This window comes from Gouania willdenowi, chromosome 1 (assembly GCF_900634775.1).
Source record: "Gouania willdenowi chromosome 1, fGouWil2.1, whole genome shotgun sequence".
Taxonomy (NCBI): Eukaryota; Metazoa; Chordata; class Actinopteri; order Blenniiformes; family Gobiesocidae; genus Gouania; species Gouania willdenowi.
The window spans coordinates 1,473,762-1,501,205 of record NC_041044.1 but is presented as its reverse complement, the minus strand read 5'-3'; the positions used below and the strand labels follow the sequence as shown (position 1 = coordinate 1,501,205).

Sequence of the window (27,444 nt, the reverse complement as noted above, 5' to 3'; positions counted from 1 at the left end):
GTAATTTTAGATAAAAATGATAATCAGACTAAATATTACCAGCAACTCACTAAATAATGAAAAAAAAACAGACAAACAACATCAACAAAATACACAAAGTGACACCAAAAACACACATTAAGGGAGAAAAATGACTATTACTATTACCAGCAACACACAAAACGACAACAAAGACACAAGATCACATAAAAAGAAACAAAACGACATAAGTAACGACACCAAAAAAACACACAATGATGATAGAAATGATGTTGAACTGAAAATAGAGTCAGTCTTGAAGGGAAATGATCAGAATTCATAAAAAATATTGAAATAAATCTATTCTGGAGTCACTAAATACTGTTTCATTCACTTATTTACATAATAAGATTCTTTAAAATGTGTGTTATCATTTTTTTCATAAAATTCTGAGTAAAATATTGTAGTTGGACATAAAAGAGGGACTAGGATTCAACAGTTAGAGAAAGTTAGAGAACCACTGGCGTAGGGGAAGCAACTGTATCGGCAAAAACACTGACAATAAAGTTTGTGATGATTGGAGTGATTATTATTATTAATATTATTATTATTATTATTATTATTATTATGAACCAGCTGGAATATGAGATGATAAGTACTTGACTTGTAACCAGGTTAAAGATAAATCTAAGGCTAAAGGGTAAAAACCAACCAACCAAACTGTTCTGTATACTTTATTTTATTTATTTTATACATAAACTTTAATAAAAAAATGACCACAGTGTATTTCTTGCATGGCATTTAGAAAAATGCAATTGAGAAAGTTAAAAAATAACATTTAATAAATTATATTAGCAATACCCATTATTTCACTACGACGACAGAACTGACACATTAGAAAAATATTTGAAGCAAACAATAATTAGATAATGATTAAAGGAAGATATGAAAGGTCTTTTTGTCCCCGTCCGTCATGGAATCAGTGCATTTCAAACTCAAAGGGCCTGAGTTACAAACAGGTTTCTAAAGAACTCCCATCAAACACTAAACTGAAGCTCATAATTGTGGATGTGAATCACATTAAAATGGTTCAAACAGCCACAGACAACCATTGATGGGGGGGTTGTGTTAATGCAAAGGGATGTAAATAACCACATATTGTTACCGCCCCCTGCTGGCTGCTCAGGGACATGTACTTTTCAGACTGCCATCATTCAAACTGCCATAAAGTCATTGAGTATTCTGTGATTTCTGTCTTTGACACCATTGGAAAGTTTAGAAATCACACTTTCAGGATCTGTAAATCATTGAAGATGCCCCCCTGGCTGACTTCTCACATATAGACATACTGTATGTCTGTTCTCCTCTTCCACTAACGCATCCCAGGAGCAGGATTTCAGTCCAACTCTAGCTATAAATGAAATGAATTTGTAACTTAACCAGGACGGTCACAACACTTTTGCACCTGCCATGCACAGCAGGTGAACGCACAGCGTGTGCATCCGTTAGCGTACAAACCAAAGTGAGCGCTCTTTGTTTGGGATCGTAGTAAATCAGGCCCTTAGTGTCTATCATTTCTTAAATCCAGTAACTGTGTGAATACTTTAGTCCATCAACTCCATCCATTCCAGAAAGACTCCCATTGATGGGCGATAACGTCCACTGATAATGGTTAGCTCATCCTGTTAGCATCCCAGGAGCATGATTTCAGTCCAGCTGTCTCCAGTGGGATGGAACACAACGACACACTTCCTCACTGAAGGTAAATCCTGGGTCACAGAGTCGTCGTCGGACCTCACACGGAGCTCTGAGACAGCTGAAAGTCAGAAAAACAGGATAAATGTCAAGACAATATCAAATCAGGTTCAGCACGTAACCAGAAAACAGCCTGTTCCTTCCTCTAATCCACATGTGTCAAACTCAAGGCCCGGGGGCCAAATCCGGCCCTACAGAGCATCCGATTCAACCCGCTGAAGAAAGTGAAAATAACAAAGAAAACATGAATCATTGTGAAACTTTTTAGGTTCTAGTTCCCATTTCTCTTATTTCTGAATCCTAGTCCCTCCTTTGTCCGATGACAACGTTTAGCTTAGAAAATGTTCCCCATAAAAATACAGGCTGAGCAGTGTTTAGTGTAGGGCTGTCACTTTAACGCATTTAGTGCAATTAAATAATTACAGAAAATTGAGCTAACGAGCAAGATGGCGCCAGCGTGTACCGGCTGCCGTCTGCCAGCTCTGCTGGAACTTCTGTTTGTCTGTGTCCTGATCGTTCTTTTGTGCCAAAACATCGATGCAACAGTATTGACATACGATCGTCAGGCACTAATGGACCTAAATTATGCACATGAGGTACGTCTGAGCTGCCCTGAGGATCAAACCTCCAGACTTCCTCCACACTTGGCCTCGGTGCCTGCCTACCTGCTGCGTGCACCTGTCCCGCGTAGGAAGCGTGCCAAGAGGCGGGGCAGACGCGCTGGACTCCTGGTGAAGGTGAAGGCGTACAGGAGGTCTTGTCCTGGGACTGCTCCGGGACACCCGCTGTCAAATGGATTACGGTGGATTCAGCCTGTGGCTCCCGTGCGTCCGATCACCGGCCTGCGTCATCTGCCGATCGTAGCGCTGCTTCACCGGCGCCTTCCCAGACACCGTGCCGTGGATTATGGTTGCCTTCGCCCGCTGCAGCGCGACTCTCCACGGGCCAACACGGAAGTGTCGCTGCGCCTTGGATTACAAAACGCCAGATCGCTGGCAAATAAAGCGCACATCCTGAAAGATGTTTTCATGTCCCGCGGGTTGGACCTGATGTTCATCACAGAGACATGGCAACGGGAGAACGAGTACGTTCACTTAAATGAGCTGCGCCCTGCAGACTGTTCTGTGTTTGGAACCCCACGGATCACGCGTCGCGGAGGAGGATTGGCGCTCGTTTTCCGGGACACATTCAGCTGCAGACTGTTGGACACGAACGCGTTCAACTCCTTCGAGCTCCAGATGTGCAAGGTTGGAAACGAACACTCTTTTCACTGTGTTTTACTGTACCGACCGCCTGGTCCTGCTCGTATATTTTTAGATGAGTTCTCTGAGTTCATGTCATCTATTATAACACTTGAGAGTGTTTTAATCCTTGGAGATTTTAACCTCCATGTTGATAACTCCACATGTCCTATGGCCACTGAGTTGATGACTCTTATGGACTCTTTTAACTTTGTACAACATGTGTCAGGTCCAACACACTCCAAAGGTCATACTTTAGATTTAGTTTTTTCTTTTGGTTTAAAAATAGACAAATTAAGCATAAATGATTTACAGTTAAGTGACCATTGCTGTATTTTATTTAACCTGTCAATCACTCTGACTAAAATCCCTTCCAATGTGAAAAAACAGCGACGCATCCTAAATGAAGCAGCTTTCAGTGGGTTTTCTGCCTCCTTTGACCCAACTTCCTTCGCTAGCTGTGATGATGTTGACTCTTTTATGGCTAACTTTAATAATCACTGTCTGACTCTGTTAGACACAGTAGCACCAGCTAAAAACGTTGTTAGCACTCATAAAAAACTTTGTCCATGGATGAATGAAACCATTTTTAACTTCAAAAGAAGCTGTCGGAAAGTGGAACGGTTGTGGAAAACAACTAAACTGGAAGTGCATCGACTCCATCTTAAGGAAAAGATAATGGAGCTAAATGAAATAATAAAGCGCGCCCGCTCTACTTATTTCACTAACCTTGTTCTCCAAAATAAGAGAAACCCCAGAGTCTTGTTCAACACTATTGAACATCTTGTTACACCCCCACCGTCCCATGTCCCTGTACACACAAGGGATGATTGTAACATGTTTTTAAACTTCTTTGTAAATAAAGTAGAAGATATTAGGGCCAGTATCACGACTCCTTTGGTCAGCTTGTGCACTTCTGTAGCTCCCGTCAGCACATGGTCCTCCTTCTCTCCTGTCAGCCTACAGGATATTCAGGATCTAGTGAGAAAAATGAAACCCACATCGAGCCCTGTGGATATTATTCCAACCTCACTGCTTTTAAATGTTTTTGATGAAGTCGGTCCATGGTTGGTGAAACTGATCAACCTTTCACTTAAATCCGGCACAGTCCCCAGCTATTTTAAACACGCCCTAGTAAATCCCATTCTCAAAAAGCCTAATCTTGATCCAGGTCAGCCTATAAACTACCGGCCCATATCTAAGCTTCCCTTCATGTCAAAAATGATGGAAAAGGTGGTAGCCAAGCAGCTAACATCAATCATGGAAGATAATGATCTTTATGATAAATATCAATCTGGTTTTAGGTCGATCCACTCCACTGAAACTGCCCTTGTGAAGGTCTCCAGTGACGTGATGATGGCTGCTGATTCTGGTCGCTATACAGTTTTAACTTTATTGGATTTAACATCTGCTTTCGACACCGTAGATCACAACACACTGATCCATCGTCTCAAATCAGAAATGGGGTTTTCCGGTGCTGTACTACAGTGGTTTGCCTCGTATATAAATGGTAGAACTTTTAATGTGGCTTTTAATGATGTAATGTCCAATGTGTCCACCCTGTCATGTGGAGTACCCCAGGGCTCTGTTCTGGGGCCTGTTTTGTTTTTATTGTACCTGATGCCTCTTGGTCGGTTGATCCGTGGTTTTAAAAAATGTTTCTTATCATTTTTATGCTGATGATATCCAGTTATACTGCTCTTTTAATGACTCAGAGTTTCACTTTTTACCTGAGTTCTTGGACTGTATCTCATGCATCAAAAACTGGTTTTCATCAAACTACCTCCAGATAAACCCCAACAAAACAGAAACTCTGATCATCGCCCCTGATAAAAAGATCCCACTTATTAAGAACTCTCTCGGTGATTTGGGTTCATCAGTGAAATCCAGCATCAGAAATCTTGGGGTTGTGTTTAACCAATCGATGTCTTTGGAGGGCCACTGTCGTCAACTGACTAAAAACTGTTTTTACCATCTGAGAAATATCTCAAAAGTGAGGCATCTACTGTCCAAACCTGATCTGGAACTGGTCATCCATGCTTTTATTTCGTCCCGCATTGACTACTGTAACTCAGTTTTTACCTGTTTTAATAAGTCGACCCTGTGTAAACTCCAAATGGTTCAAAATGCTGCTGCCAGACTTTTGACCGGTACGTCCAGAACATCACACATTACCCCGATACTTTCCTCCCTGCACTGGCTCCCTGTCAATTTCCGGATTGAATATAAAATACTGGTTCTAACATTCCGGGCTTTGCATGGCCAGGCTCCTCTATACATTTCAGACATGTTGTGTCCCTACACTTCAGGACGCAGCCTTCGATCCTCAGGTCAGGGTCTACTAAGGTTCCCAAAAACCAAATTTAAAACCAGAGGAGACCTGGCGTTCCAGGCTGCAGCCCCCAGACTCTGGAATGGTCTGCCCCAGTCTCTCCGGGAGATGAACTGCGTGGACACTTTTAAAAAACATTTGAAGACTTCGCTTTTCAAAAAAGCTTTTAGTTAACAAGATTTTATTTTTAATTTTTACTGCCCTTTTATGATGCTACACATGTGATGTAAATGTATGTTTATTGTTTCTGTGTACAGCACTTTGTGATTTTATCTGCGAAAAGCGCTTTATAAATAAATACTTACTTACTTACTAAAGCTAAATTGTGGATTGTTCCCGGTTTTATAAACTTCATGTTGCCACAAAAATCGTCATAGCGACGGTGCAGAGAAATGTTGTCAAAGAGAGAAAGAGAGAGAGAACCTGCTGCAGCAGTGTGGATACAGTAAAAGTCAGTTTGTAATAATACCACCACGTTGGATTTGTTCAGAAGTGATCACGTCCGTATTCTGACTGGCTGTGATCGCTCCGTGGTAGTTCACGGTAAGAACAGATGAAGTGGTTTATCAGTCTGGTTACAGTAAAACGTGACCATAAAAAGTTGTAAACGTACTGATATGTAGACGTGGAGCAGTGAGGAGGAGACTTCATGTAGTAAAGGAAACATCAGTTGAAACACAAACTTTTCACTGCAACCTAACTTGGGTACAGCAGCCCGCCTACCTGCCTGTTCTGATTGGCCCAGTTGTCTGACGGTCACCCTCATCAGCCAATAGAGTGCAGCCCTGTTAGGCTGTGGCATTTGTGTGAAATTACGGTAACTGAATAGTTCAGATGTTAGAAGCGGGATTGTGCTGTGGAATAAAGAGTGCTTCTCAGCTGTAGCTTTGTTTTATAAAATGATTAAAGATCAGCTCTGTTTTAAATGAAAAAAGAATGAAATCCACACGACTGTGAAACAAAGATCACACGTAAGAAACACAATGTTTCACTCATAAATCACTCTCAACGACGGTCACAGGGTCAAGTGTGTGTGTGTGTGTGTGTGTGTGTGTGTGTGTGTGTGTGTGTGTGTGTGTGAGCAGAGGAAATGGTTAGGTGACAGCTGGGAGAGGTCGTTAGGATTTGAAAAGTAAAACCAGAGCTGGATTCGCAGGCAGTGCTGTCAGGTCAGAGTTTCCCTCAGGCAACGTCAGGTCATTCCCATCACTAGTGGGTCAGTGAGTGTTTGAACTATGACATCACACACACTAATTATACATTTTAGCTTCTGCTAACTTAAGCCCCGTCAACATGCAGACAAAACGAAAGCTTTTTCTTCTAAAACAGGGAATTCTAAGTGCGTCCACACAAAAAGGTGTAAAACGCTGTAGTAAACATCAGGGGCCTCTATGTGGCGCTGTAACGCTGCCACAGAAATACACCAGAACAAGGAAGAAGACACACAGAGAAAAGCAGCATCTATCTACACCATGTCTAGATTAAAAGTGGAGGTTTTTTCTTTATTTGGTCATAATGAGAACCATCAGATGATTTTTAAGGCTGTACGGCAGTTCCTGTAGAACACTGGAACATACGGAGTCTAGTCATTACAATAAAGACCAGTGGAGGGCAGTAATACGAAGAAGAAGAAGAAGAAGAAGAAGAAGAAGAAGAAGAAGAAGAAGAAGAAGAAGAAGAAGAAGAAGAAGAAGAAGAAGAAGAAGAAGAAGTAAGAAGAAGAAGAAGAAGAAGAAGAAGAAGAAGAAGAAGAAGAAGAAGAAGAAGAAGAAGAAGAAGAAGAAGAAGAAGAAGAAGAAGAAGAAGAAGAAGAAGAAGAAGAAGAAGAAGAAGAAGAAGACTTTCCCACTGTGGGACCCGTTTTTAGAAGTTGTCATATTCATTGTTACATGTGGACACAAGGCATAAACAATAAAAAACTTTACTGTTTAGATTACAACCACATTTTGTAAAAAGTCAGCTCCAAATGGCGAAAACTCCTCCTCCTGACAATCCTGGCTCCTCCTACCCAACAAGAATGTGAGCTCCTCCCTCTCAAACTACCTCACAGCTAAAACAATCATAGCAAAGGCAGGTTGATATTACAGTTTATATATTTACATTCAGTATAAACATAATCCAGTCTATATATAATCCAGTCTATATATAATCCAGTCTATATATAATCCAGTCTATAGATAATCCAGCAGGTAGTGACTATATTTATTTAATTTGGGGTAATTTTGTTAAATTATTTGAAGATCGAGGAAAATTTTGGAAAAAAGTAGGTTTCTTTCAACAATATGAGAGTAAGAATGACTTCCATCGTGTTATATAATCATGAGAAAACTGAAACCCTGCAACTATTGTAGAGTTTCAATGAATTTGTGACAAATACAATGAAACTACTTGAATAATTAAAAAAGTTGTTATGTTAAGTTCATTATTTTGCATGTAGGCCAATATTTAAGTTTGGATATGATACAGTGGTTTAAAATTGCTCCATATTTCTGATTAATTTCAATAAATAATTTGTATGAAAAGTTTCTATTTTTTAATATTGCCAAAATTATTGATCTTAAAATGTATCTGTAGTGCAAATGTAACGCGATTGTAATTGAACATAGATAATTGAAGGTGTAATTGTAATTGAAAAATGTAATTGAGCCCAACCCTGCTTCAAAGGACTTGTTGTATTTGGTGTTGTATGTAAATAAATAAATCCTAGAATAACTCCACCCTCACCTGCAGGTGGCTGGGTGGAATCTCCGCCCCTTCAGGAAACACTTGTTTGGTGATTGGTTACATTCACAGGAACACCTGGTCCTGTTGAGGGGTTGATGTCTGGGACACACCTTGATGCACACACACTGGCAGCTCTGCTTGTTCAAAACGTGGTTCAGGGGGCAGAAGGCGGCCGAGGGGGCGTTGCAGACGCACTGGCACGTGTTCCTGTCCAGATGTCGGTGAGGGCCACAGTCCTGGGTTTGGTCTTTGTGGCGACACACGCACTGACAGCTCTCCACATCCAGCTCCTTCCCCGGGCCGCACACGTCTGCAGAGAACACGTCTGTTCAAGTGGAAAAGAAGGAAACACAAACTCATTTGAACGTTTCATGGAGTCATTGTTGCTTAATCAAGCAATGTAGGTTGACAAGGTCAGTCAACTCACAGATGTGTCCCAAAACCTTCTAAATGTCCTCATTAGTAGATCTATGTCTAAGAAAATGTATTATTATGAACCATATTAGTTTTATTGTCTTTTATAAATGGGACTACTTTACAGTTTAGAGCCTGTGTTCCTCCATCTTGAAATCATGTGATTGATGATGTCACACGACTGTAAACATCCCATTGTTTTCTATTGGAGTGAAACATTCAGCCTGATTTATAGATCATTTAGTAACTTTTTCGATCATTTAGAGACATTTTAGATCATTTAATAAAGTTTTAGATCATTTAGTAACATTTTAGATCATTTAGTAAAGTTTTAGATCATTTAGTAACATTTTAGATCATTTAGTAAAGTTTTAGATCATTTAGAGACATTTTAGATCATTTAATAAAGTTTTAGATCATTTAATAAAGTTTTAGATCATTTAGTAACGTTTTAGATCATTTAGAAACATTTTAGATCATTTAGAAACGTTTTAGATCATTTAGTAACATTTTAGATCATTTAGTAACATTTTAGATCATTTAGTAACGTTTTAGATCATTTAGTAACATTTTAGATCATTTAGTAACATTTTAGATCATTTAGTAACGTTTTAGATCATTTAGTAACATTTTAGATCATTTAGTAACGTTTTACTAAATTTAGAAACGTTTTAGATCATTTAGAAACGTTTTAGATCATTTAGTAACATTTTAGATCATTCAGAAACATTTTAGATCATTTAGTAATATTTTAGATCATTTAGTAAAGTTTTAGATCATTTAGTAAAGTTTTAGATCATTTAGTAACATTTTAGATCATTTAGTAACGTTTAAGATCATTTAGTAAAGTTTAAATCATTTAGTAACATTTTAGATCATTTAGAAACGTTTTAGATCATTTAGTAACGTTTTAGTAAATTTAGTAACATTTTAGATCATTTAGTAACGTTTTAGATCATTTAGAAACGTTTAAGATCATTTAGTAAAGTTTAAATCATTTAGTAACATTTTAGATCATTTAGAAACGTTTTAGATCATTTAGTAACGTTTAAGATTATTTAGTAAAGTTTTAGATCATTTAGTAACGTTTTAGATCATTTAGTAACATTTTAGATCATTTAGTAACGTTTTAGATCATTTAGTAACGTTTTAGATCATTTAGTAACATTTTAGATCATTTAGTAACATTTTAGATCATTTAGTAACGTTTTAGATCATTTAGTAACATTTTAGATCATTTAGTAACATTTTAGATCATTTAGAAACATTTTAGATCATTTAGAAACGTTTTAGTAACATTTTAGATCATTTAGTAACATTTTAGATCATTTAGTAACATTTTAGATCATTTAGAAACATTTTAGTAACGTTTTAGATCATTTAGTAACATTTTAGATCATTTAGAAACATTTTAGATCATTAAGTAACGTTTTAGATCATTTAGAAACATTTTAGAAACATTTAGTAACATTTTAGATCATTTAGTAACATTTTAGATCATTTAGAAACATTTTAGATGATTTAGTAACATTTTAGATCATTAAGTAACGTTTTAGATCATTTAGTAACGTTTTAGATCATTTAGTAACGTTTTAGATCATTTAGAAACGTTTTAGATCATTTAGTAACGTTTTAGATCATTTAGTCACATTTTAGATCATTTAGTCACATTTTAGATCATTTAGTCACATTTTAGATCATTTAGAAACATTTTAGATCATTTAGTAACGTTTAAGATCATTTAATAAAGTTTTAGATCATTTAGTAACATTTTAGATCATTTAGAAACATTTTAGATCATTTAGTAACGTTTAAGATCATTTAGTAAGGTTTAAATCATTTAGTAACATTTTAGATCATTTAGAAACGTTTAAGATCATTTAGTAAAGTTTTAGATCATTTAGTAACGTTTTTGATCATTTAGTAACATTTTAGATCATTTAGAAACATTTTAGATCATTTAGTAACATTTTAGATCATTTAGTAACATTTTAGATCATTTAGAAACATTTTAGATCATTTAGAAACGTTTTAGATCATTTAGTAACATTTTAGGTCATTTAGAAACGTTTTAGATCATTTAGTAACGTTTTAGATCATTTAGAAACGTTTTAGATCATTTAGTAACGTTTTAGATCATTTAGTAACGTTTTAGATCATTTAGTAACATTTTAGATCATTTAGTAACATTTTAGATCATTTAGAAACGTTTTAGTAACATTTTAGATCATTTAGTAACGTTTTAGATCATTTAGTAACATTTTAGATCATTTAGTAACATTTTAGATCATTTAGAAACATTTTAGATCATTTAGAAACATTTTAGATCATTTAGTAACATTTTAGATCATTTAGAAACATTTTAGATCATTTAGTAACGTTTTAGATCATTAAGTAACGTTTTAGATCATTTAGAAACATTTTAAATCATTTAGTAACATTTTAGATCATTTAGTAACTTTTTAGATCATTTAGTAACGTTTTAGATCATTTAGTAACATTTTAGATCATTTAGAAACATTTTAGATCATTTAGAAACATTTTAGATCATTTAGTAACGTTTTAGATCATTAAGTAACATTTTAGATCATTTAGTAACGTTTTAGATCATTAAGTAACGTTTTAGATCATTTAGAAACATTTTAGATCATTTAGTAACATTTTAGATCATTTAGAAACGTTTTAGATCATTTAGTGACGTTTAAGATCATTTAGTAAAGTTTTAGATCATTTAGTAACATTTTAGTAAATTTAGAAACGTTTTAGATCATTTAGTAACGTTTAAGATCATTTAGTAACATTTTAGATCATTTAGTAACATTTTAGATCATTTAGTAAAGTTTTAGATCATTTAGTAACATTTTAGATCATTTAGAAACATTTAGATCATTTAGAAACATTTTAGATCATTTAGTAACATTTTAGATCATTTAGAAACATTTTAGATCATTTAGTAACATTTTAGATCATTTAGAAACGTTTTAGATCATTTAGTAACGTTTTAGATCATTTAGTAACGTTTTAGATCATTTAGAAACGTTTTAGATCATTTAGTAACGTTTTAGATCATTTAGAAACATTTTAGATCATTTAGTAACATTTTAGATCATTTAGTAACGTTTTAGATCATTTAGTAACGTTTTAGATCATTTAGTAACGTTTTAGATCATTAAGTAACGTTTTAGATCATTTAGTAACATTTTAGATCATTTAGTAACATTTTAGATCATTTAGTAACGTTTTAGATCATTTAGTAACGTTTTAGATCATTAAGTAACGTTTTAGATCATTTAGTAACATTTTAGATCATTTAGTAACGTTTTAGATCATTTAGAAACGTTTTAGTAACATTTTAGATCATTTAGTAACGTTTTAGATCATTTAGTAACATTTTAGATCATTTAGAAACATTTTAGATCATTTAGTAACATTTTAGATCATTTAGTAACGTTTTAGATCATTAAGTAACGTTTTAGATCATTTAGTAACATTTTAGATCATTTAGTAACGTTTTAGATCATTTAGAAACGTTTTAGTAACATTTTAGATCATTTAGTAACGTTTTAGATCATTTAGTAACATTTTAGATCATTTAGAAACATTTTAGATCATTTAGTAACGTTTTAGATCATTAAGTAATATTTTAGATCATTTAGAAACATTTTAGATCATTTAGAAACATTTTAGATCATTTAGTAACATTTTAGATCATTAAGTAACATTTTAGATCATTTAGTAATATTTTAGATCATTTAGTAACTTTTTAGATCATTAAGTAACATTTTAGATCATTTAGTAACGTTTTAGATCATTTAGAAACATTTTAGATCATTTAGAAATGTTTTAGATCATTTAGTAACGTTTTAGATCATTTAGTAACATTTTAGATCATTTAGAAACATTTTAGATCATTTAGAAACATTTTAGATCATTTAGAAACGTTTTAGATCATTTAGTAACGTTTTAGATCATTTAGAAACGTTTTAGATCATTTAGTAACGTTTTAGATCATTTAGTAACGTTTTAGATCATTTAGTAACATTTTAGATCATTTAGTAACGTTTTAGATCATTTAGTAACATTTTAGATCATTTAGTAACGTTTTAGATCATTTAGAAACATTTTAGATCATTTAGTAACATTTTAGATCATTTAGAAACGTTTTAGTAACATTTTAGATCATTTAGTAACGTTTTAGATCATTTAGTAACATTTTAGATCATTTAGTAACGTTTTAGATCATTTAGAAACATTTTAGATCATTTAGTAACATTTTAGATCATTTAGTAATATTTTAGATCATTTAGTAACGTTTTAGATCATTTAGTAACATTTTAGATCATTTAGAAACATTTTAGATTATTTAGTAACATTTTAGATCATTTAGTAACGTTTTAGATCATTTAGTAACATTTTAGATTATTTAGAAATGTTTTAGATCATTTAGTAACATTTTAGATCATTTAGAAACATTTTAGATCATTTAGTAACATTTTAGATCATTTAGTAATATTTTAGATCATTTAGTAACATTTTAGATCATTTAGTAACGTTTTAGATCATTTAGTAACATTTTAGATTATTTAGAAATGTTTTAGATCATTTAGTAACATTTTAGATCATTTAGTAACATTTTAGATCATTTAGAAACGTTTTAGATCATTTAGTAACATTTTAGATCATTTAGTAACGTTTTAGATCATTTAGAAACATTTTAGATCATTTAGAAACGTTTTATATCATTTAGTAACATTTTAGATCATTTAGAAACGTTTTATATCATTTAGTAACATTTTAGATTATTTAGAAATGTTTTAGATCATTTAGTAACATTTTAGATCATTTAGTAACGTTTTAGATCATTTAGAAACGTTTTAGATCATTTAGTAACATTTTAGATCATTTAGTAACGTTTTAGATCATTTAGAAACATTTTAGATCATTTAGAAACGTTTTAGATCATTTAGTAACATTTTAGATCATTTAGAAACGTTTTAGATCATTTAGTAACATTTTAGATCATTTAGTAACATTTTAGATCATTTAGTAACATTTTAGATCATTTAGTAACGTTTTAGATTATTTAGAAACGTTTTAGATCATTTAGAAACATTTTAGATCATTTAGTAACATTTTAGATCATTTAGAAACGTTTTAGATTATTTAGAAACGTTTTAGATCATTTAGTAACATTTTAGATCATTTAGTAACGTTTTAGATCATTTAGAAACATTTTAGATCATTTAGAAACGTTTTAGATCATTTAGTAACATTTTAGATCATTTAGAAACGTTTTAGATCATTTAGAAACATTTTAGATCATTTAGAAACGTTTTAGATCATTTAGTAACATTTTAGATTATTTAGAAACATTTTAGATCATTTAGTAACATTTTAGATTATTTAGAAACGTTTTAGATCATTTAGTAACATTTTAGATTATTTAGAAACGTTTTAGATCATTGAGTAACATTTTAGATTATTTAGAAACGTTTTAGATCATTTAGTAACGTTTTAGATCATTTAGTAACATTTTAGATTATTTAGTAACATTTTAGGTCATTTAGTAACGTTTTAGATCATTTAGTAACATTTTAGATTATTTAGAAACGTTTTAGATCATTTAGTAACATTTTAGATCATTTAGTAACATTTTAGATCATTTAGTAACGTTTTAGATCATTTAGAAACATTTTAGATCATTTAGTAACGTTTTAGATCATTTAGTAACGTTTTAGATCATTTAGTAACGTTTTAGATCATTTAGAAACATTTTAGATCATTTAGTAACATTTTAGATTATTTAGAAACGTTTTAGATCATTTAGTAACATTTTAGATCATTTAGTAACATTTTAGATCATTTAGTAACGTTTTAGATCATTTAGAAACATTTTAGATCATTTAGTAACGTTTTAGATCATTTAGTAACGTTTTAGATCATTTAGTAACGTTTTAGATCATTTAGAAACGTTTTAGATCATTTAGTAACGTTTTAGATCATTTAGTAACATTTTAGATTATTTAGTAACATTTTAGATCATTTAGTAACGTTTTAGATCATTTAGAAACATTTTAGATCATTTAGTAACGTTTTAGATCATTTAGTAACGTTTTAGATCATTTAGTAACGTTTTAGATCATTTAGTAACGTTTTAGATCATTTAGTAACATTTTAGATCATTTAGAAAGGTTTTAGATCATTTAGAAACATTTTAGATCATTTAGTAACATTGTGTGACCGTAGGGGGTGACAGTCCTGTTCTGTGTTGAAACGCTCACCTTTGTGCTCCACAGGAGGCGTGTCCAAGCTAAAGGAGGGCGTGTCGTGGTGCACGCTGCTAACAGAGCGGATGCAGCGACACATCCTGCTGTTCCACGTCAGACCAGGTGAACACGTGCTGTTGGCCACTGGACACCTTCAGTGGAGGACAATAATTATCATATTAATACACAAATCAATCATTAAATGTCTTCCTTTAAAAGATTTGATTGAGAAGATTATTTCAAAACATAAAGTTAGTAAGTGTGAAACTACATTTATTGATCTCAGCTCACTCATCACAATAAGATGTACTTTGGGTTCCTTCAAAATAAAATGCCATGTTGTGTTTTTTACGGCCTGACAACTTTTGTTTTGAAGCCTGGGGCCGTATGATTTGATGAAGGTTTTGCTGAGTCATGTGTCCGTTTTGGTCCTAAAATCTACACGTATTCCTCTCATTCACCCTCACAGCTCTAGATTATAAATAAATCTGTTGAATTGATTGATTTGCATCTCCTTCTGAATATATTAGCATTAATAGATCAGTTACAAGGTTTGTTTAAAGAGTGTGTTATAGACCTGGAGCGCTAGCTCGGTTTGTTTTTGCTTTCAAAGCATCATGAGTCCAGAATGACATCAGCTTTTCCTGTGACGTATCAATGGTTTGGTATCAGGTCATCAATAGAAGAATGGAAACAGATGATTGATCCACAAAGCCTCATTAGGGTGCATCAAACACCCATAAAATGTCTTCATTTATTATATATTTCTAAATTTGTTTCAATACCAAAAAAAATTTAACCAGGCAAAATATTAGTCCATTCTATCATTATTTAAAAAACACAATAACAACAGAAAATATGCAATATTTTTGTTGTTTTGCTGAAGAACATAAAAACAATGGGTCAATAGTGCCTTGTTATAAACTAAATAAACTGTATTTATGGAGCACTTTTCAAAACACATGTTACAGTGCTTTCCAAAGGTAGCTACACATTAATTCAAAAAATAAACGATATAAAGTTTAGGTCAGAGATTAAAACAGTTTAAAAACAGAAACCTAAAAACAAGTTAGAAGGTGATAAAAATCAGGGAAGGCTCTCAGATAGTTTATTTATTAGGCTTCATTATCCAAAGCAAAATCAATTGTTTCCATCCATCCATCTTCAAACCCGCTAATTCCCGTTCATCAGGGTCGCGGGGGTCTGCCAGTGCCAATTTCCGGCTCTCATTGGGCGCTGGGCGGGGGTACACCCTGGACAAAATAAAAAATAAAAAATAACCTCATAATGGGGCTTCAGTATTTATCAAAGTGACGTGATCGTACGCTACGATCAGATCTCACATCAGGTCTGAGCTCGTGTAGATAATCTGAGTGTGTTGATTTGCCATTTAAACATAAGCAGACACATCAAAATGGATTATTAAAGCAAAAAAAAATGATTTTTTTTTAATTGAATTTTTTGGTTTTTCTTCAACAGAATACTTGATAAACCCACTGATAAATGCTGCTTGTTGTCTTGATCAAATAGCAGGGATTTATGTTTTCAGGCTGTGTATGAGTCAAGTTACATTTAAACCATTGGTTAAAGCTCAGCCCAACACGTAAACTCTGTTATTCTCTTACACACAGCGTTTAAATCAGCTCCTTAAATTCCACTTTTCACCCGACAGAAAAAGCACACGTTTGTTTTTCTTCACCTCAGCTGTGAGGATGATGATTTTCATCTCAGAAACATTTATTTCCTTCGCAATGTTTGTTTGACCTCAGTGGGCGGGGCCATACTTAGTTTTGGATTTGAAAACATGGTAAATGTTCTGGTGGCCGCTGCGAGCCGCCAACTCATATCTCAATATGTTTGGTCAAATGGCCAAAGTTAAACAAATCTAAGTGAAAGTGGCATTTTAATTACATTATGTACTTTTCACAACCAGTGTTGGCTTTAAATGGTAAAATAATAAAAAATAACAATTCAACATAAAGTGTTTTTTTTAATTCAACCACGCTTTTATCATGTTTCTTGAAATGAAAATGTCCTTGTATTGGCCCTACCAGCACATTTTCATATGAGTCACCTGTGCATCAGTGTAATCAGCGTACCGGAAAAAACATGCAATGACAAACAGTTCTGTGATGTTTATGAAGCAAACTGTGATGAAATGCGTTAAATTCTTGTAATTATTTATTCGCAATGAACACGTTAAAGTCCCACCTCTTAGATATATATGTCAATATATGCGATGTTGTAGTTTTCTATATCGCCAAAATAGAAAACTCTATATATCTTGAATCCCGCCCCCCCAATTCCGGTAATTTCCAAATTTATGGGAACATAGTCGTGTGACATATTGTTTCAAAGGTAATTCAACATAGATTATGATTAAGCCTCTCACAATTTTCAGCAATTTCCATTCGTTTTCTCATTTATTTGTGAATCAAATATTGCGACAGATGGAACCGAATCATTGACACATACCAATATATGAATGGGGCCCATTACTCTATATCTGCCACGAGAGTCCCCGGGGGGCCCACTTTTTTACTTGGTGGAACCCAGTCATTTGACTGAATTCTCGGGAACGTGGTACATGCTATTCCACGCGGAGACGTTCTCCGGGCCCGGCCGTAGTTCATCTGAATTTGTTTTGAAGAAGTGTATATTTGTGGCGCTTGTGATTGGCTGATTTTTCATGCTGACGTACGTGGTTCCTTCTTCTGTGGTAGACGCTAAAATCTGTAACTGTGTCCCATCCTGATCCTCTTTAGGGAGATAAACTCTATGTCACATTTTACAACGTATTTACACCAGTTCTTGGTTTTTTTCTCCGCCGGAACGTCTTCTTACGTCAGCACTAGTCTAGTCTAGTCTAGTCTAGTCTAGTCTAGTCTAGTCTAGTCTAGTCTAGTCTAGTCTAGTCTAGTCTAGTCTAGTCTAGTCTAGTCTAGTCTAGTCTAGTCTAGTCTAGTCTAGTCTAGTCTAGTCTAATCTAATCTAATCTAATCTAATCTAATCTAATCTAATCTAATCTAATCTAGTCTAGTCTAGTCTAGTCTAGTCTAGTCTAGTCTAGTCTAGTCTAGTCTAGTCTAGTCTAGTCTAGTCTAATCTAATCTAATCTAATCTAATCTAATCTAATCTAATCTAATCTAATCTAATCTAGTCTAGTCTAGTCTAGTCTAGTCTAGTCTAGTCTAGTCTAATCTAATCTAATTGAATCTAATTGAATCTAATCAAACCTAATCTCAGATTTACACACGCTTTCACACACGGTTGATAAATGAGGGCCAATGTGTGTGTGTGAAACATTGAATTTGCAGCTCATAAATCACAACATGTGGTAAGTTCTGATAAAGCTTGGAATCATTCCTTTTTGACTAAACGTGACTGAGAATAAACTCAAACTAAAAGCTGAAACATTCAGGAAATCAGACGCTCTGCTTGGATTTCTACCTGATGCCAAAGTAAACATACCACAGAACACTTCTGAACACACGCAGGCACAATGATGAGGTGTGTGTGTGTGTGTGTGTGTGTGTGTGTGTGTGTGTGTGTGTGTGTGTGTGTGTGTGTGTGTGTGTGTGTTTCAGAGCTAAATCAAGCAGCTTTAGCTTTAGCTCACACAACAGTTCCCATCATGCATTGTTCTCTCCAAACACCCAATAGTTCTCCACTCGTTTAATTCTCTTATTTAGTGGAAACTGTCCATCACGATGACGTTTAGAAAACACATCAAATCAATATAGATTATATTCTTTAAACCAGTGGTTCTCAACTTTCCCATTTCTCATATTTCTGAATCCAAGTCCCCCCTTTGTGTATTTTGTTGTTGTCTGTCCTTTTATTATTCAGTATATTTTTCTCAGTTTATTTTTGTGTTATTGTTGTGTGTTTTTGGTATTATTTTAATTATTCTCCCTCAGTGTGTGTGTTTGGTGTTGTGTGGCTGTTTTTAAGTTGTTTTGTATGTCTCTGTTATTTTTGTGTATTTTGTAGTGATTTCTCTCACTTAGTGTGTGTTTGTTGTCGTTTTGTGTGTTAATAGTAATAATAAGTATTTTTCTCTCATAGTGTGTGTTTTTGGTGTCATTTTGTGTATTTTGTTGTTGTTTGTCTGTTCTTTTTATTGTTCAATAATTTTTCTCTTAATATGTGTGTTTTTGTTGTAGTTTAGTGAGTTACTGGTAATATTTAGTGTGATTATAATTTTTAACTAAAATAAATAATACCCCATATTTTTAATGATTTAAATTGTTAATTTTCCCCCCTCTCTCTCTCTCCAGGACCCGATGTAGTGCCAATTCGTACCCCTAGGGGTACACGTACCCCCATTTGAGACACCCTGCCTTGAGACAAAACTTCTTGCAGCTGAATGGCTCAAAAACAGAAGCCATCCAAACTGGTACCCCTCAACAACTCCGTGCCTCCCCCATCACCTCAGTTTCAATTTTTGGCCACAGCATTCCCCTCTCTCCCTCCATTACCAACCTTGGGGTGAAGTTTGACCCCCACCTCTCCTTCGACAACCATGTCACCCACATATGCATTGTCTCCTCCAGGTTGGACTACTGTAACGCACTCCTCATCGGGATCCCTGGCAGGAACGTCCAAAAACTCCAGTTTGTCCAAAACAGCGCTGCCAGGGTCCTGATGAGGGTGCGGAAATACGATCACATCACCCCCATACTCCGCACTCTCCACTGGCTCCCCATCTCCGCCCGCATAGAGTACAAGGTCCTCCTGCACACCCACCACTGTCTGCACGGTGATGCCCCCACCTACCTCACTGACCTCCTCACACCTCAACCAGGACCCGGTCAGGCCAACAGCACCGTCTGCTAGCGCCCAGGACGCGGCTCATGACCATGAGAGACAGGGTTTTCGAAGCTGCCGCTCCTCGTCTGTGGAACGCCCTTCCTGACCACCTTAGGTCTCCACAGACGGTGGATGCTTTTAAAAAAGGACTAAAGACCTTCCTTTTTAAAAAAGCCTAAAGCTAATGTTAACTTGTCCTGCTTTTATTGTTGTATTGTATTGTATTTTTATCCTGTTTACTACGTAGCACTTTGAGATTTTATTTGAAATGTAAAGTGAATTAAAAATTCTTAAAATTCATTATTATTATTATTATTATTATTAATAACTACGGCTAACTTCCCATCATTGTCTTCATCTCACACAGCTTTGACTGAAGAGATCTGACAGTTTACAGTGAAGCTCCAATAATAGCCCACATTCCAGTGGAAACACACACATACACACGCACACACGCGCACGCACACACGCACGCACGCAAGCACGCACGCACACACACACAATAAACCCTGATACAGTCTACAGTGTAAAGTCATAGTAACTGTAACATCTGACACTAAATGAAAGTAAAACACAACACACCACGTTACATGGAGTCAGACATGAAAGGAAAAATATTACTGTATTTGTTTAGCTACTAGTTCAGTTTGAGAATGTGCAAAAAGTCTCGACTAACGGTTTAGATTGTAGGACATCCTCAGGTGTCAGTGAGGTATCAGGTAAACCTCTGTCATTGGTCAGATTAAAAGCACGAATAGGACCTCGTTCTACAACACAGAGCATAGCTGTGTGTGTGTGTGTGTGTGTGTGTGTGTGTGTGTGTGTGTGTGTGTGTGTGTGTGTGTGTGTGTGTGTGTGTGTGTGTGTGTGTGTGTGTGTGTGTGTGTGTGTGTGTGTGTGTGTGTGTGTGTGTGCGTGCGTGCGTGTGTGTGTGTGTGTGAGAGCGTGTGTGTGTGAGAGCGTGTGTGTGTGAGAGCATGTGTGTGTGTGTGTGTGAGAGCGTGTGTGTGTGTGTGTGTGTGTGTGTGTGTGTGTGTGTGTGTGTGTGTGTGTGTGCGTGCGTGCGTGCGTGCGTGCGTGCGTGCGTGAGTGTGAGTGTGAGTGTGAGTGTGAGTGTGCGTGCGTGCGTGCGTGCGTGCGTTACTCACTCAGGCAGGGCTCGTCTGATGATGCTGTGGACTTGTCTGTAGATGTCCAGTTTGGACAGACAGCTGCAGTTGGTGTGATTGGCCACGCTGATGGTCACTGGTTTGGTGGCGTGAGTGATCGGCACCGTGATCTCAAAAAGCTGTGAAAAAAGGAAAAGGATAATCAGACATCACGTAGGTTGGGAGAGTAGGAGTCCGTAAAGTCACAGACATTTATTGACTGTAGGACGGGGCGGGGTCAGAGTGTGAGGGGGCAGAGTTCTCTCAGCGTAGGGGCGTCCGACATTGTAATTCTGCTCCCCTACGTAGCGATGGCGCCCCCTACACTCAGTTTTCAGCAGCATGGGGGGATATTCTGTTGTTTTTTACTTTTTTCATCGGTACCATCGTAATAATTGTTGCACACTTGGACACAAAGAGATCAAACATGCACAGGTTGTTTAAACTTTTTAAAATCTGAATAACCTAGAAACACATACATCAGCCACATCGTCTGATTAATACAGGTGATCTGCTCGTATGTTCTCGTCATTACCTGAGGACCCCTGCTGCCACTTAGCTGCCCCCAATGCTTCCTGTGTACATCCTCCACTTGGTAACCTTAACTCACTGACGTCTTTTGGTTTAGTAACGTTGACTGCCAAAGACGTCTAAAGACGTCAATTGTGTTTTTCGGCTGGAGTTGCTAGGAGACAGTGTGACGAAGCTCTCTGGTGAATATCTAACTTGTATCATGATGTAGTGACCACTGGTGACATGTAGGTGGCAGCAGAGCATCTTTGAATGAGAGATCACCTGTGATGAGCAGAGCTCAGTGGGAGAGGAAAGGAGTTTATGAGACAGAAAATGGCGCTACGAGAGTTGATGCTAAAGTTCCCACCAGCTCACACTCAACCAGAGCATGTGTGGAACTAAGTGGACTATTGACAGTGTGGTGATGGTGAGAGAAAACCATCAAAAAAACGGGACAAGCAGTGACACTCAGCATGTCTGGAAGGAGGAGGAAGTTGTATGTGTGGAGACTGACGGGGGAGAGACTTGGAGGAACGCCAAAATACAGTAAGAAATCCATTCAACTCTGACATAGATAGTATAATAATATTAATGTTGCCATCAAAAGCCTGGTCTCAGTGTTGTTTTTATAGTTTTATAGAAGGAAACAATGATGAGGTGACACTAACAAACAAAAAAAATAAAATAGCTTCAAAGTCACTAATAGATTTTTCAGAAAAAGACGTTTTTTTCAGCTTTTGGTCACAAACTGGTGATTTGTGTGAAACTTGCCTCTATTCAACTGATGATTACAGGAAAACAAAACAAGATAGAATTTTTTTCTGATGAAATTAGACTTGAATTTTTTAGAATGTGGTTTCAGATTTCAGTTTGTCATAGAACAAAATATTCTGTGGGTCTTAAAAAATCAGCAAAAATCATCTAAAAACGCCTGGCATTGAATGAGTTAAACACTATCCAATAAACAGTGTCGCTTCTCGTCATGTTTATAACTCACAACAGATCATTCTACATGTGAACACACAGACGTGAACATCGTGTGGTTGAAACGGGTTCATTCTGGTCGGACGGGTTCAGGCCGCTTCTTCTTTTTTCAGCCTGATTAAAGCTCTACCGTGTGCATTTTCTGTATGTGTGTGTGTGTGTGTGTGTGTGTTTGTGTGTTTGTTCCAATATTACTGCAGGTCCCAAATAATACCTCAATTAAATTTGAAAAGTGAGTCTTGGAATCAGTCTTTTGAATCAAATGATATTTCTTGTCTCTATAGTGTGTGAGTATTTATTAGTGGAGGAACTATATATATATATATACTGTATATATATATATACTATTGTTTATATATAAAACAAGCATGAGTACATTCATCATGACTCTTCACTAATTCAACAAATAACCTAAAAAGTGAAAGTAAAGCTGGAACAAAGATTTAAAAAAACTACAACAAAAAACCCAACTTTATCTTTATTTCACTAAATTTGTCCCTCAGAGAGTTATACATTTAAAAATGTTCTTGCTCGTGCGCCACACGTGTGAGAAATTCCTGGTGAGGACACTGGAAAGTATTCTACGTTTGTCCCCATTTTAATAAAAATGTCTTTTCTTATGAAAGAATGTCACCGGTCGCTCCTAGGGGTGGGACGATACACTGAGTAACAATAACACGATACGATGCATGCTATTGATTTGAAAACCTATTTACTCTGTTTTGACATCGTGAGGAAAAAAACAAAGATCTGTGTTGTTGCTGCTGGTCCAAACACACAAACGCCTCCCTTTGCACACTCCCTGTTCTCCATTGGTCCCTGGGGAACCTTTGAAGGGCCCCTTTAAGAGAAAGTGAGATGTTTTTTTTTATATTGCACTGACTTTACTGCTGTACACAACACGTACTCTAAAGCCTCTCCATCTTCTCTGAGTAGCAGCTCATTATTCACATCCCAGTAAGTGTAGAGTTCAGACTGGGATCACCATGGTTACGGCTCTGTGGGAACATTGGGAAGAAATACCAAGGACCTGAACACTGGAGGACACATCTGCTGGACTTTTATTATGAAAAACCTTGTCAGTGGTTGTCAGTGAGGGGTTGAGAGTGCACGTGTGTTCACCTGTTCGGTGTGATTTACTAAGGCTCAACTTACACTACAACGTTTTCTAGTGAAAACGCAAAAGTTTTGTTGCGTTTTGTCTGTTTCCACGACAACAGCACTTTGGTGCTTGAAAACGTCACTTTTTAAAAACACTTCCCTCTCTGTCTCTATGGAAACAGGAAACCTGCAGAGCCTCAGATTGAGAAACACTGTTGGCTTATATTTACATTTCCTAAGTGAGGATGCAGGTACTGGCCCGCATCGCACTGCATTAGCTTAGCATTAACACTAGCAAGCATTAGCATTAATACAGCATTAGCCTCGTATTCATTTAGCATTAGCCAAATAATAGCATTAACGTAGCATTAGCATGGCACTAGCATTAATCTAACATTAGCCTAGCAATAGCATAATCTGATATTTGCATTAACTTTGCAATAGCATTAGCCTAACTTTAGAATTAATCTATCATTAACATTAGCCTAACAATAGCATTGACCTAACATCAGCATTAACCTAGTGATTGCATTAACATTAATCTAGCATTAGCATTAACCTAACAATAACATTAGCATTAACAATACCGTAGTTTTAGCACTAACTTAGTATTAGCCTAGTAATAACATTAACCTAGTATTAGCTAAGCATTAGCCTAGCAATAACATTAACCTAGCATTAGCTAAGCATTAGCCTAGCAATAACATTAGCCTAGCAATAACATTAACCTAGCATTAGCTAAAAAAAAACCTGGCAAAAAAATTAACCTAGCATTAGCTAAAGAAGCCTAGCAATAACATGGCTACACCGTGATCGTATCATGATATTGTATCGAGTCACGTCAGAAACCTGAGCTCACCGTTTTGCTGAGGTAACTGCTGGAGATATTCCTGCATTGTTTGTCCTCAGAGTGGCAGCATCCTCCACATCTGTAGACAGACACACAGGGGGGCTTATAGAAGATGTTGGGGGGAGCCCCAAACTCCCTGCCCACGTCTACACACACTTCTCTGGGCGTGCAGCGAGTCTTCCTCCACTCCACCTCTATACCTGCACACACACAAATCAGACTATTGCATTGGGCGACACACACACGCCCACACTCACAATTAACAGTTTTAAAAACAAATGAATATAAGGGTCAGTGAAATATAAGGATTTTCACCACATGATATTTCATGAAATGTTCATCATCAGGAAAGGTTTGCATGAATATTATGATGGAAATAAAAATAGAAATACTTATTAATCTCATACAGGACTAGAATATAACTAAAATAGGACGGGAAATAAATGTGAATAGATTTAGAGTAAATTTAAACATTTTATTAAAAAGCAGTCATGGCCAGTCGCACCACGTCATATTTGGACACTTTGAATAACTGAATAAATTAGAATATTAGCATAAGAATGCAGGTGCTGGCTAACGTTGCACTGCATTAGCTTAGCATTAGCTAGCACTTATATTAGCATTAGATAGCATGAACATAAACTAGCATTAACGTTACCCTCACCATTAGCCAGTATTAGCATAGCAAAAACATTTGCCTAGTGAAAGCATTCACCTACCATTAGCATTAATCTAGCATTGACACTAACAGCATTAGCATTAACATTTGCCTAGAAATACCACTGGTGTAACATTAACACTAAGGTAGCATTAGCATTAACCTAGCATTAGCGTTCACTTAGCAATAGCATAAGCCTAGCATTAGCATTAAACTAGCCTTAGCAATCACCTAGGAATATCATTCACGTAGTAATAGCATTAACCTAGCATTACCACTAACCTAGCATTAGCACTAACCTAGCATTAGCATTCACCTAGCAATAGCAGGTTTATTTTTTATTTGATTTGACTTTTTATTCTCTTTTTTGTTAAGAAAGAGGACTCATAAAAACCACAGGCATCTATTTACTTTATTATTTTATCTGTCAGATTAAAAAAGATTAAAAACCAGGGCTTTCGCCTTTATTTGTCATATACTGTATGTTATTACAGATATGAAATGTGTCCTCTGCATTTAACCCATCCCTGAGGAGCAGTGATTATGCTGTATGCAACCATATGTAAACGTTTGAACAAAAATAAATGGTTCAAAGCCTCAATGTTGGAACAATTAGTTTAAACTGGCAAATAATGGGCATTAAAGTAATGGTGAATGTGGGTAAATTGGCAAAAATAATCATGAAATCTGGTGAAAAGAGGTTAAAAGTGACAATAATGCGTCAACAAATGTGACATTAGGTGTAAAAGTGGTAGAAAGGGTTTATAAGTTCTGAACATGTCTGGAAAGTGGAAAGATGTGTAGAAAAGTCATTAAAATGTGATGTAGAAGTGTCAGAAATGGGAGAAATTTAGCAAAAATACATTAAAAGAAGCAAAAATACATTAAAAGGAGCAAAAATATGGTAAAAAAAAGTGATGAAAATAGGTTAAAATATGGTGAGTTTGGTGTAGTTGTAGATAAATGGTACAAATTATTTCTCTTTTTTTTACCTTTCTAATAAATAAATAAATAAACCAATAAAAAAGTTTCTTGAAGGCATCTAGCAACCTCCTCCCAGTGTCTCACAACCCCAAATGTGGTCCTGACCCCAGGTTGAGAACCCCTGGTTTAGAGGATGAACTGAATGAGGTCATAAGTGAGCGCGCAGCATCTACTGTGTTTACAGAAGTAATATTTGATCATTATTTTAAATTCCGTTTTCCACTCCGTCCTCCATGACAGGTTTTTTACCTCCTCCTCCTCCTCCTCCCATAAATAAAGCTTATAGTGTAAATTATTAATCTGTTTGAATGACTTTAGGTGGAAAGAGACAAATAACTTAGGCCTCTATTCTCCCATGTGCATAAGTCCAAAACTCTGCACAGCGGTGCTGTTTCTGTCTGTATGCTATTCTCCTCCTGTACTTAAGTCAGTCACTGTGCGCCTTCATCCCAGTTACACACTGTGGGTGGAGCAGCGCCGAAATGTGGGTGTTTCCATTCAAATCTGGCTTTACACACATTCTCCGGTGTGCGTAAGTCCTCTTACGCACACCGTAAGTTTCCACTTACTTTCTTCTAACCCTGGAATAGGTGCAGCGCCCCCATAAGGTGAAACATTATATTGCACTAGAAACATGGAGTTGATTGGACGTGATTAATTAAAACTGTGACAGACACAGACTTCTGTCCACGTTGGTCACAGTAACTATTTTCATACTATGTCTAACGTAAAGTCACAGTTTGATCCACTACAGAGTGAAACATGCTGTCATATGCAGATGAGGATGGAACACAAACTGTTCCCACACATATTTTAATGAGGCTCAGCTCAGGTCACTTTAAACTATTTATAATTAAAACTGTTTATTATGGAAGTTAATAGTTCTGTTTCACTGTAAACATCTCAGGACGCTCTGCGAGATTATTTCCTCAAACCTGTAGCGCATCACACTGTCGCTTTAAATTAAAAATTAACAGTGAACTTTATAATTTTCATTGATTTCAATGACATTTACAAGCGTTGGGAAAACTCCATGTTCCGTGATTTCTAGACAACCCCAAAAATGACATCATGGCCCCGCCTCCTTTGCTTCAAACCACCTACATTCACAGACTACGCGCTTTTGGTCTAATTACGCGTGGTGGGTAGGGATGTAACGATTCACTCAACTCCCGATACGATTCGATTCACGATACTGGGTTCACGATACGATTCTCTCACGATTCATTTTACAAAATGGGACTGTACTTAAAAAATATTCCTTTATTTTTTGGGGGGAAAAAAACTAGAAAATACTGTACTATTTTCCTTTTATTTTTCATTGTCAAAAGAATCCCTTGATGAACTATTCAAAAAATAAATCTTGAATGAAATAAAGGAATAATACAAATGAAGAAGCCTATTCATTTAAATTCTGGTTCCATAGTAAACAATACAAAACTGCATAATAGTTTTTTTTTTTTTTTTTTTTAAAGTGCAACTGAAAATGTATTTTGTGACTTAACAATTGGACCTTAAAAAAAAAAAAAAAAAAAGTCTGCACTGTATTTGCGTCAGATATTTGTTTGAACCAGCAGAGGGCGATGCTAACCCAGTGGTCGGTTGGCATGCAGCTAAGTGCAGTGAAGAAGAGATGCTATGCTAGCAGACAGAGCTAATAGAAAAACATGACTTTTACAGATATTCAAGTAATATTACAGATAT

At 35.8% G+C, this 27,444-nt stretch overlaps 1 protein-coding gene across 2 annotated transcripts in view; it reads right to left on the bottom strand.

Annotated features, from left to right (window-relative positions):
• Nucleotides 1-1,187: 1,187 nt before the first annotated feature.
• Nucleotides 1,188-27,444, bottom strand: part of vegfc (vascular endothelial growth factor c) — a 47,147-nt gene continuing 20,890 nt past the window's right edge. Inside the window, exons 3-8 of one of the 2 annotated variants that reach the window (XM_028443246.1) lie at nucleotides 24,253-24,298; nucleotides 24,108-24,177; nucleotides 20,651-20,790; nucleotides 14,706-14,842; nucleotides 8,011-8,335; nucleotides 1,188-1,774 (exon numbers count right to left, since the gene is read on the bottom strand). In XM_028443246.1, the coding sequence (XP_028299047.1) occupies nucleotides 1,666-1,774; nucleotides 8,011-8,335; nucleotides 14,706-14,842; nucleotides 20,651-20,790; nucleotides 24,108-24,177; nucleotides 24,253-24,298 (827 nt within the window). In that variant the 3' untranslated portion in view covers nucleotides 1,188-1,665. Of the gene's footprint in view, nucleotides 1,775-8,010; nucleotides 8,336-14,705; nucleotides 14,843-20,650; nucleotides 20,791-24,107; nucleotides 24,299-27,444 lie in introns of both variants that reach the window. The other variant, XM_028443239.1, reaches the window with a different exon arrangement.